At 35.5% G+C, this 13,266-nt stretch overlaps 1 protein-coding gene across 1 annotated transcript in view; it reads right to left on the bottom strand.

The window, feature by feature from the left end:
• Window positions 1-13,266, bottom strand: part of LOC136836133 (uncharacterized) — a 113,485-nt gene that overhangs the window by 79,885 nt on the left and 20,334 nt on the right. Inside the window, exons 5-7 of the mRNA XM_067100125.1 lie at window positions 9,640-9,831; window positions 8,965-9,153; window positions 7,818-7,941 (exon numbers count right to left, since the gene is read on the bottom strand). Coding sequence (XP_066956226.1) covers window positions 7,818-7,941; window positions 8,965-9,153; window positions 9,640-9,831 — 505 coding nt within the window. The remainder of the gene's footprint in view (window positions 1-7,817; window positions 7,942-8,964; window positions 9,154-9,639; window positions 9,832-13,266) is intronic.

Below are 13,266 nucleotides of genomic sequence, written 5' to 3'. Positions count from 1 at the left end.
ATATCTGTATGGTTCGCGGGTAATTTTACTGGGGAGAATTTGTATCGTTATTTTGGGATTTCGAAAGTTCGAGTGTCTGATAGGGGGTTGTTTATGAAAGTTCCAGTTAGTAACTTGAAATCGTTTCATAGTTACATCATACGACCTTTCCCTAGTGGTTTTAATGGTTTGGTAATAGTATGGGATAGTGAGGAGACTATGTACCTTTAGGGGGACCAGTTTCAATCCTCGGCTGTTAACTATAAGTCAGGATGTTCATGTTACATATATTTGTGACAGTAGTATCTTTATGCTCATAAACATTTACATAACCAGACTCCTTCTGACTGTGACTTTCAAACGTTCCAACATGAGTACAAGGCGGTCTTTACGAAGAGTCTCAATGCAGTGTTCTGCACAAACTGTCAGATGTCCATCCAGTGCCATAATTCATCTGATATGTTCCTTCTGCGAGGACCTCACCTCTTCATTGCGCCATATAGGCTGGTCACGCCGAAGTTTCGAGTCCTGGACAAGAGTGTCTACAACTCTACTACTCGCATCTTTATGTGGCATCTTCCTGGGGAACATCAAGTTGTTCTGGTGCCGCCTTTAAGGGAAGTGATTGCAACAATTCCACCACTTCCTCCAATGCTGGAAGACAGCCCTTCGCCATGATGAATCAGTACCTCCTCATCACTACTTTTTTAGTGATTGGGGCCTTTGTCGTCATATTCTTCGTGAAGTGGTGTATTTCTTGCGTACGAAAACATTCTGTGAGTAAACCCTCACCTAAAGGTCAGCCTGCCAGTGGTGTGGCTGTTCATTTAGTGCACGAATCTGGCAATTAATTATTGCTATCCCCATAGTGCTGGGGGGCAGCACTTCTTTACGGTGGCCAAGCATCTGCAAAGCTCATAGGTCACAGATATTTTATGAATTACAATACACAGTAGATTTTTTATCAGTAAGTGTGGCTAAATGCATTGTGAAGAGCCTTGAGAGAACGCTTAGCTGGTGTCTGGTGCACATCCAGATTGGAAAACTGTGCGCGTGTCAAATGCGCAAGATATTCTTGAAACATGAGAACATCCCTGCCTGGCGACAAGACTTTATGAGTTTGTTCGACTGAAATGTCCGGGTTCCAGAGAATTCATTCATATATGTGTTTTTTTTTTTTTTGAGCGGAACCTCAGGGTGTGAAAGTATTAGTTATCAAACAAATTGTCATTCGAAGATCAACACCGAATATTGATAGAAGCCTTTGGTGAAGGCTCTGTTGGTTCGAGACCTGTCAATTATGACCGTGAACATTGCGGTTTGGAGGTAGGAAACATTTTAGATTTCCCGAACTGTAGATTGTTCTTTTCATTTAACATATATCTCACTAGTGTCATGCACTTTTTACATTGTGTGAACTTTATAAGTAACATGAGAGGAATTCCCATATCTTTATTTTTATACATTTGTTTAACAAGGGTTTTATTTGACTTCTTCAGATGCTTTGCTGAGGAAGAGGTTAAGATGTACTCATCGAGGAATATACTGGACTTTGACTTATTTTGACCTATTGTGGGGAAATTGTTTGGAGAGAATAATTAGTTTAATATGGTGGGCCCTAATTTATTTGATCATTTGGTGAACATTAGTATTCAATTTTATTTCATACTTGTTTCTTGCAATCCAGTTATGTTAGATTATTGTCAAATAAATTATTTTGGTTAATGCTTGTTTCACTGTAGACCTGAGAGAGAGAGAGAGAGAGAGAGAGAGAGAGAGAGAGAATGCGTGTGTGTATGTACAAATGTATGAAGCCAGTTGTAACTGTGATGCGGTCACTATCAAGCTACCAATAGAGACTTCTTGACTGTTAGCAAAGGTAAGCAAAATATATTTATATATATATATATATATATATATATATATATATATATATATATATATATATATATATATATATATATATATATATATATATATATATATATATATATATAAATATATATGAAATTTTATCACACCGTGATTTATATACAATCATAAAGCTACAAATGTCGCTTAGTATCAAATTCACGCTACCTCAGGAATATCTCTGATGGAGAATTGTTGCCGAAGGGGAATTTATATAAGTGATAAATGAATATGGTATCGTCAGGACATGAACCCTTGACACGAAACCTATTCAGCGACTCCAGTAGACGCTACCCACTGAGCTATCAAGAGAGGTATAAGTCTTTGCTGAGTCTGCTGTACTGTTTTTACCCGTCATGAGCGGGGAAATTGTACTTAGCCACGGCAATGACCCACCTCTGCCATGACAGTTCGTCGGTACGTTTGGAACATGCAGCTATTATTAAGAATTTTTTTATCACACCGTGATTTATATACAATAATGAAGCTACAAATGTTGCTTAGTATCAAATTCACGCTACCTCGGGAATATCTCCGATGGAGAATTGTCGCCAAAGGGGAATTTATATAAGTGATAAATGAATATGGTATCGTCGGGACACGAACCCTTGACACGAAACCTATTCAGCGACTCCAGTAGACGCTACCCACTGAGCTATCAAGAGAGGTATAAGTCTTTGTCGAGTCTGCTGAACTGTTTTTAGCCATAGTGAGTAGGGAAATTGTACTTAGCCTCGGCAATGACCCACCTCCGCCATGACAGTTCATTGGTACTTTTGGAACAAGCAGTTCTTATTATGAAATTTTTTATCACACCGTGATTTATATACAATGATAAAGCTACAAATGTCACTTAATATGAAATTCACGCTACCTTGGGAATATCTCCGATGGAGAATTGTCGCCTAAGGGGAATTTATATTAGTGATAAATGAATATGGTATTGTTGGGACACGAAACCTATTCAGCGACTCCAGTAGACGCTACCCACTGAGCTATCAAGAGAGGTATAAGTCTTTGCCGAGTCTGCTGTACTGTTTTTACCCGTCGTGAGCGGGGAAATTGTAATTAGCCTTGGCAATAACCCACTTCCACCATGACAGTTCATTGGTACATTTGGAACACACAGCTCTTATTATGACATGTTTTATCACTCCGTCATTTATATACAATCATGAAGCTACAAATGTCGCTTAATATCAAATTCACGCTACCTCGGGAATATCTCCGGTGGAGAATTGTCGCCGAAGGGGAATTTTTATAAGTGATAAATGAATATGGTATCGTCGGGACATGGACCCTTGACACGAAACCTATTCAGCGACTCCAGTAGACACTACCCACTGAGCTATCAAGAGAGGTATAAGTCTTTGTCGAGTCTGCTGTACTGTTTTTACCCGTCGTGAGCGGGGAAATTGTACTTAGCTTTGGCAATGACCCACCTCCGCCATGACAGTTCATTGGCATGTTTGGTACACGCAGCTCTTATTATGACATTTTTTATCACACCATGATTTATATACAATCATGAAGCTACAAATGTCGCTTAATATAAAATTCACGCAACCTCGGGAATATCTCCGATGGAGAATTGTCACCGAAGGGGAATTTATATAAGTGATAAATGAATATGGTATCGTCGAGTCATGAACCCTTGACAGGAAACCTATTCAGCGACTCCAGTTGACGCTACCCACTGAGCTATCAAGAGAGGTATAATTCTTTGCCGAGTCTGCTGTACTGTTTTTCTCGTCGTGAGCGTGGAAATTATACTTAGCCTCGGCAATGACCCACCTCCGCCATGAATGTTCACTGGTACGTTTGGAACACGCAGCTCTTATTATGAAATTTTTTATCAAACCGTGATTTATATACAATAATGAAGCTATAAATGTCGCTTAATATCAAATTCAAACTACCTAGGGAATATCTCCGATGGAGAATTGTCACCAAAGGGGAATTTATATAAGTGATAAATGAATATGGTATCGTCGGGATATGAACCCTTGACACGAAACCTATTCAGCTTCATGATTGTATATAAATCACAGCGTGATAAAAATTTCATAATAAGAGCTGCGAACTTCAAATGTACCAATGAACTGTCATGGCGGAGGTGGGTCATTGCCGAGGCTAAGTACAATTTCCCCGCTCACTACAGGTAAAAACAGTACAGCAGACTCGGCAAAGACTTATACCTCTCTTGATAACTCAGTGGGTAGCGTCTACTGGAGTCGCTGAATAGGTTTCGTGTTAAGGGTTTGTGCCCCGACGATACCATGTTCATTTATCACTTATATAAATTCCCCTTCGGCGACAATTCTCCATCGGAGATATTCCCGAGGTAGTGTGAATTTGATATTTAGCGACATTTGTAGCTTCATGATTGTATATAAATCAAGGTGTGATAAAAAATTTTATAATAAGAGCTGCATGTTCCAAACGTACCAATGAACTGTCAGGGCGGAGGTGGTTCATTGCCGAGGCTAAATACAATTTCCCCGTTCACGACGGGTAAAAACAGTACAGCAGACTCGGCAAAGACTTTTACCTCTCTTGATAGCTCAGTGGGTAGCGTCTACTGGAGTCACTGAATAGGTTTCCTATCAAGGGTTCGTGTCCCGACGATACCATATTCATTTATCACTTATATAAATTTCCCTTAGGCGACAATTCTCTATCGGAGATATTCCCGAGGTAGCGTGAATTTGATATTAAGCGACATTTGTAGCTTCATGATTGTATTTAAATCACGGTGTGATAAAAAATTTCATAATAAGAGTTGCATGTTCCAAACGTACCAATGAACTGTCATGGTGGAGGTGGGTCATTGCCGAGGCTAAGTACAATTTCCCTGCTCATGACAGGTAAAAACAGTACAGCAGACTCGGCAAAGACTTATACCTCTCTTGATAGCTCAGTGGGTAGCGTCTAATGGAGTCTCTGAATAAGTTTCGTGTCAAGGGTTCGTGTCCCGACGATACCATATTCATTTATCACTTATATAAATTCCCCTTCGGCGACAATTCTTCATCAGAGATATTCCGGAGGTAGCATGAATTTGATATTAAGCGACATTTGTAGCTTCATGATTGTATATATATGACGGTGTGATAAAAAATTTCATAATAAGAGCTGCATGTTCCAAACGTACCAATGAACTGTCATGGCGGAGGTGGGTCATTGCCGAGGCTAAGTACAATTTCCCCGCTCATGACGGGAAAAACAGTATAGCAGACTCAGCAAAGACTTATACCTCCCTTGATAGCCTAGTGGGTAGCGTCTACTGGAGTCGCTGAATAGGTTTCGTGTCAAGGATTCGCGTCCCGACGATACCATATTCATTTATCACTTTTATAAATTCCCCTTCGGCGACAATTCACCATCTGAGATATTCCCGAGGTAGCGTGAATTTGATATTAAGTGACATTTGTAGCTTCATTATTGTATATAAATCACGGTGTGATAAAAAAATTTCATAATAAGAGCTGCGTGTTCCAAACTTACCAATGAACTGTCATGGTGGAGGTGGGTCATTGCCGAGGTTAAGTACAATTTCCCCGCTGACAACGGGTAAAAACAGTACAGCAGACTCAGCAAAGACTTATACATCTCTTGATAGCTCAGTGGGTAGCATCTACTGGAGTCGCTGAACAGGTTTCGTGTCAAGGGTTCGTGTCCCGACGATACCATATTCATTTATCATTTGTATAAATTCCTTCAAGGCGACATTCACCATCTGAGATATTCCATAGCGGAGATATTCAGTAGCTATTATTGTATATAAATCAATTTGATTTTATAATAAGAGCATTTGTAGAACTGTCATGAGGTTCATTGCCGATTATATACAATATAAAAATAGTATATAGATATATATTATATATATATATATATATATATATATATATATTTATATATATATATATATATATTCATTTATCATTTGTATAAATATATATATATCCATCGGATATATATATATATATATATATATATATATATATATATATATATATATATATATATATATATATATATATATATATATATATATATATATATATATATATATATATATATATATATATATATATATATATATATATAATACACACACACGAGTTTTATTCAAACTGTAACCAGAATATATGAATTTTTTTATAATTACATTATAAATACTTTTTCATTCTGTTACTTATGGTTATACATATACTTATATTTTTAAAAAATGGCTTAAAACTTATAAAAGTTATTGAACAGCCAGTTATATACAGCAAATAATTACATCACAGTAAATCATACATATTTATATCAAAGAATTTTTTACAAAATTAAACTGTACACTTTTTCTTCAGTGTTTCAATAATTATGGATCTATGTGCCATTATTTTACCAATCAATTTTTCCCTCAATTTATGGTAATTTAACCTCGCATCTCTGTTCACCCACAATTCAATTATCAAAACAGCATCAATCCATTCTTTCTTTTTCATATGTGGAAGATCAAAATACAACAGCTTTAACATCTGGGGAAACCTAATAGAACATACATTACGTAGGGTTTTCTTCAACCACAACACAATTCCGTTATTTCTTTTACAAAAGTATACAGTATGAAGAATAGTTTCTTCTTTACAGTCTTCACAAATGCTATTATTTACTACACTCAACCGACAAATCTTTCTCTTAGAAGGCAAAGCCTCGTGTTCATACCAACACATATTTCTGTCATAATTTGACATTAATTTTATTCCATATTAATTTGCAGCCATAACAAGGGTATTTTTCAAGAGCTGTTGCTACACCGTTAACACTAAATAACTCATTATACATAACGTTATTTGTCATAAATGGGAAAGTTTCGCTGTGGAATAAGATCCTTAATTGATGACAATATTTCTATACGGTGTCACAATAAACGAAGCAGGCATACCTAAACTTGGTCTAGGAATTATATCATTTACACAAATATACATGCAGTAATACGTAAACACATAATAAAAGGACTCATTAAGTATACGTTTAAAAAGCTGGATACCAACATTACTTGAGACTTATAGAATGTATTTATTAACATTCCCTCTTTGATCTTTAGCCAAGTCAAGTTTAACGTTTTTTGTTTATTTGGCTGATAACCATTGTTGCAGATGTGACGAAAAATATTTTTTTCCTAATCCGCATAAAATTCTTTTGGCATGGGATAAATGTGTGCCAAGTACCACGTTTTCGAGCTAATAAGCAAGTTAATGATAATAGCTTTTTTGCATTTTTATCTATTCATTTATTTTCTTTCTTTTTGATTAAGTGGGATCTCTTTTTATATTTCCCTTTACCCCATCATACTTTTTCCTAATGAACACCATATTCTTTGGAAGCTTGAATTTCAAGTCAATTGCCCCTGTGGGCTTGTTCAATATGAATACGTTTCGTCTTCTGAATAATAATAATAATAATAATAATAATAATAATAATAATAATAATAATAATAATAATAATAATAATAACAACAACCATAGGTCATCAAAATCTCAGGAGAGAGTTATTGGATCTTGGCTAAGGTGCTTCTCCTCTCCAGCGAATCAACTTTGGCCCTCACGCAGGTGAAGGCTGCATTATTGGAAGTGGTGAAGACGAAAACGATTAGGCAAAGGGTTAAAAAGGTATTACCGAATTTGAATTATCAAATAGCATTCATAACAGAGAAAGGATCAGGTTTAGCTGTAAAGACATAGGAGAAATAAGAAATTACTTAACAACAGTGACACCTTTATTATTGCCTATTTTTTTTTTTAAATCGACAACGTTTCATGATCACACCACATGAAAAAAAGTCTAAAGCTTGTTTAGTCAAAGAATGAAATTCGAATTACTTATATGAATCAAGTGAGTGTTGTTAACAGCCGAAAATGTAGCGGGCCTATTACCCGGTCAACTGACATAAGGGATGGAAGAGAATGGTTCCGTTGGCATCACGGAAGTAAAAATAACCCTTACTCAGAAGTGCCAAGTGGTTTTCGTTGACTCCCCCATCTGGTTCTTGGCTACGGTCTGGGGATAGGCCCCAAAGGGCGTTCTGATAATATTAAGAAATAAAAAGAAATTTTATCTCTCTCTCTCTCTCTCTCTCTCTCTCATATATATATATATATATATATATATATATATATATATATATATATATATATATATATATATATATATATATAATGTATATATATATATATTTTAACTGTTTTCAATCTCAATCTAAAATATGAAATGCAGTATGCTTATGTGTAAGTACAGTGGAGTGATTATACTCAGTGTTATCAATCTTCAGGTGGTTTCCTCAGAACAGAGCCACGCATGAATACTGTGATTGTGCTAGTCTAAGGGATTTGTAAAGGAGAGGGGAAAGTTAAATTTAGCCAGGCAGAATTAAAGATGGCCAGCTTAGTCAGACGCATGAGAGAATGATTGGATGTGAAAGTTAAAGAGCCATCCAGTCGGTGGCACAAGAACTCTGTTAAGAACCTTTCTTAACAGAGGACACTGGTACTCTACAGTTTCCTCAGATGCCAAGAACATGTGTACAAGTTTTGCAGTTCTCTAAAGAACGTTTCATTTTAGTTAAAAATTTTAGATTTTTTCTTCACCGATATTAACAATCTATTGTTAGGTTGAAAACTAACTGAAAGAACGACAATCATGAACTTTCATAATTTTCCTGGAACAGATAAACATTGCATGTTCATCCCAAAGGAAGTGTTCCAAACCAAAATCATCACCTATGAGGGATGACAGTGTAGATGACTGTATCTTTTCCTTTCATAAGAGAAATCTAGTAGGACGGAAAACCCAAGTTACGTCGTAAAGCACAGACCTGAAGAGAATTATAAGTGATGGAAAAATTGGTGAACCTCGTAACTAGAAAGATCTTCCACTTGAATTGACATTAATCTGTTACACAGGTACTTGGGGGGGCTCCAGATTTAAAAGGTAAAACATTTGGATTAACTTTCATACCATTCAGTCCAGATTATGAAAGCTAAATTTTATCAGCATTTTTACAATGCAGGTTAATCATCTATGAATTAGTGAAATACACTGAACTATTTTCCGTGTGGGACCATTTTTTTCCTTGCACGACTCGGTCTCTACACCAAAAAAAAAAAAAAAGAGAGATCTTACCCATAGGCACTGCAGATCCATCCGTCCACAGCCACTGGCCCTCAGCCTGGGCGTCTGATGCTCCCAACCAGAAATCGTGGTCAGTTAATCCTGTTAAGAAAGGACAACATGAAATATACAGCATTTTGTGATCGTGATGTCTCTTCAAGTCACGATGATGGTGGTAATGAGGACGACAGCAAAATAATAATAATAATAATAATAATAATAATAATAATAATAATAATAATAATAATAATAATAATACAGTCCATGACTGGAGGGATGATTATATAGGAAAGGACAAAAGATGTCCCCGTGTCAGTTTGTAAAACTTGGGGATTTATATATGAGAGAGAGAGAGAGAGAGAGAGAGAGAGAGAGACGGGCTTTTGTTCTCGAGATTCCTTATTCATTAAAAGAAAGGGGCAGGGAAAGAGGGTATTTGTTTGCCAGGCAAACATAATTCAAAGAGGAAGAGAGTTTCTAAAATGTTTTGGCTTTAAAAAGACTAATTCATAGAATTTTTCTATAGGTTCTAATTTCCACCCAACAAATTTTGCTTTAAGACGTGGATTCTCTCCAATGCTCTCTTACCCTCTGCTTGTAGATAGAGATTAATCTCCCTCAACAACTCGATGTCATCGACGATAGCCAAGTTCCCTTCTTTATCTCGGCAGCGAAGTTTGGCGCTTTCCCACGAGTCCGCTTCATAGGTCATAAAAGACAGACACTTGCCCCCGACTTCCACGTAATGCATGGGGCATGATGTGACCTTGGGTGGTTCGTCTATGAAAGAAATTTGAGTGAAATGTGCATTTTTTTTTCTTATGTAACTATTATTATTATTATTATTATTATTATTATTATTATTATTATTATTATTATTATTATTATTATTATTATTATTATTTGGCACAGACCCTCTTTTAAACAGGTTTTATTGAATATTATTGCTGCTTCAGCTGCATTTATTTTAATAGAAGACTTTTTCTATTTTTCTTATTGTGACTTCTCTTCATTGGAGGTGCGTGCTAACAGCTCGCCTATACTTGTCATTTCATGGGGGGAAAAGTAAAAAATCTGGATTCTGCTTTTTTTTTTTTTGGCTTTTTATATATTCTATACAGTTAGAATATTATGACATATAGTTGCTAAACGCTTGTTGCCGCGATGTTTCGACAGACTCTTCTGCCATTCTCCAGCAGGAGCTAGTAGAGAACCGGCAGGCTGCATAGGTCCTTCCGAATTTATACACGGGCTTCAGCGGGGCTTATGGACGGCGAATTTTGATTGGTTGCATGACCCCGCTGAAGCCCGTGTATAAATTCGGAAGGACCTATGCAGCCTGCCAGTCTCTACTAGCTCCCGCTGGAGAATGACAGAAGAGTCTGTCGAAACGTCGCGGCAACAAGTGTTTAGCAACTATATGTCATAATACTCTAACTGTATAGAATATATAAAAAACAGAATCCAGATTTTTACTTTTCCCCCATGAAATGATAAATATAGGCGAGCTGTTAGCACTCACCTCCAATGAAGAGTCCGCAATAAGAAAAATAGAAAAAGTCTTCTACAAAATAAATGCAGCTGAAACAGCAATAATATTCAATAAAACCTATTATTATTATTATTATTATTATTATTATTATTATTATTATTATTATTATTATTATTATTATTATTATTATTATTATTATTATTATTATTAACGTGAGGATGTTAAAAAACTAATCTCCACTTAATACACAGAGCAAGTTCCTGGAAGATGATTTCACTAGAAATAAAAGAGTGAGAATAAAAGATTTTGGAATGTTCATATATAACATGAATAAAAGGCACCCATACAGAAAAAGGTAACAATTAAAATATAAATCATCACACAATTTAAAAATGCGCTTTCATAAGCAGTCATTTATCACAGAACCAAAGACTAGTAATTCCTTGTATTTTTAGATACAAATATCTACCAGTGAGCACTGATAATTGACTGAAATTTTTTTACATGTGTTAACCTCCTTTATTTGAAAACAAACGAAAAGAATAAAATAACAACAGTTTAGGAACAAAAAGCTGAGACTATCTTAAATATAATTTACACACGAGGAAATTATTATCGTTTTTCTTGCAAAAATTAAGATATATTTGTTTTGATAAACTAGACCTTTTAGGGAGAATAAATATATAATGATTAAAAGAAGCTATTTTGGTTACGAAGAAATCTAGAAAATACTTCCGTTGGTGTCGTTATCGTGGAAAAAAGTCTTAAACACCAATGTATATGCTTGTTTTTATTTCGTACGTTGTATGCAAGTATGTGTATATACATACATACATATATATATATATATATATATATATATATATATATATATATATATATATATATATATTATATATATATATATATATATATATATATATATATATATATATATATATATATATATATATATTGTAACGACCGAGTGGGCCGTTATGCAGGTTAACATACTCAGGACGGGGCTGTCATGACTGACGGCAGATGCAACAAACAAAGGAGGGAAAACAACAAAAACAATAAAATAAGCTTTATATTAATTTATTTACAAAGTTAAGTTATAATTATTTACAAGTGAGTCAGGTCTGGTAAAAAGAGATAAAAACCATAAATACAAGAAAAACCAAAAGGCAGCACTAAACAAAATCAAGTTAAAATAAAAAAAGTAGCTTTAAAAAAAAAAAAAAAAAAAACAACAGCAGGCAGAAAAAAAAAAAATTCCATCGTCAGCTGCAACAGGGACAAAACCCACCAACCAGAAAACCCCGATGGAGACGTCAGGACAGCCTCACGCTGTCATCAAAGATGAGCAGCTCGTGGTCACACGACTACTCATGGTCACACTCCACCTCACGACGTGCCCACTGGGTAGGGCGTGCTCCAATTTGCTGCTCAAAAAACTCGACCAACGTCGACTCAAAACTACTGCCGCTACCTTCGTTACCAGACCCGACTGGCTAAAGAAAAAACGTCACCGACGAGAACATCAAAACAAAAAAAAACTTGAAGGTAAGGAGGCAGCAATCCACAAAAGGGAACGGCGGGAACCAGCAGTTCCCTCGCAAAACCATCACTTAACGTGACACCTCCCCACCTAAAAGAAAAAAAAAAAATTTTTTTTTTTTTACACTTCATGATCCCTCCAATGTCAGAACAACCCGCCAGCCAAAACAGAGCTGTCCTGTCACGGTCGCCATTGTAACGACCCAGTGGGCCGTTATGCAGGTTCTTTAACATACTCAGGACGGGGCTGTCATGACTGACGGCAGATGCAACAAACAAAGGAGGGAAAAACAACAAAAAACAATAAAATAAGCTTAATATTAATTTATTTACAAAGTTAAGTTATAATTATTTACAAGTGAGTCAGGTCTGGTAAAAGATAAAACCATAAATACAAGAAAAACCAAAAGGCAGCACTAAACAAAATCAAGTTAAAATAAAAAAGTAGCTTTAAAAAAAAAAAAAGGCAAAAATAAACAACAGCAGGCAGAAAAAAACAAACAAACATCCGTCCTCCATCAGGGCACCAAGACAGCCCTCAGCTGCACGACAGGGACAAAACCCACCAACCAGAAAAAACCCCGATGGAGACGCCAGGACAGCCTCACGCTGTCATCAAAGATGAGCAGCTCGTGGTCACACGACTACTCATGGTCACACTCCACCTCTACGACGTGCTCCACTTCGTAGGCGTGCTCAATTGCTGCTCAAAAACTCGACCAACGTCGACTCAAAAACTGCCTGCTGCTGCTGCCACTGCCGCTACCTTTCGCTGCCCTACCAGACCCGACTGGCTAAAAGAAAACGGCAGCTCACCGACGAGAACATCAAAACAAAAAAAACTTGAAGGTAAGGAGGCAGCAATCCACAAAAGGGAACGAGCTGGGGAACCAGCAGTTCCCAAAACCATCACTAACGTGACATATATATATATATATATATATATATATATATATATATATATATATATATATATATATATATATATATATATATATATATATATATATATATATATATATATATATATATATATATATATATATATATATATATATATATATATATATATATATATATATATATATATATATATATATATATATATATATATATATATATATATATATATATATATATATATATATATATATATATATATATATATATATATATATACA

Source organism: Macrobrachium rosenbergii, chromosome 56, assembly GCF_040412425.1.
Source record: "Macrobrachium rosenbergii isolate ZJJX-2024 chromosome 56, ASM4041242v1, whole genome shotgun sequence".
In the NCBI taxonomy this organism is placed as follows: domain Eukaryota; kingdom Metazoa; phylum Arthropoda; class Malacostraca; order Decapoda; family Palaemonidae; genus Macrobrachium; species Macrobrachium rosenbergii.
The sequence above is the reverse complement of the archived record's forward strand: the minus strand, read 5'-3'. Positions and strand labels throughout refer to the sequence as shown.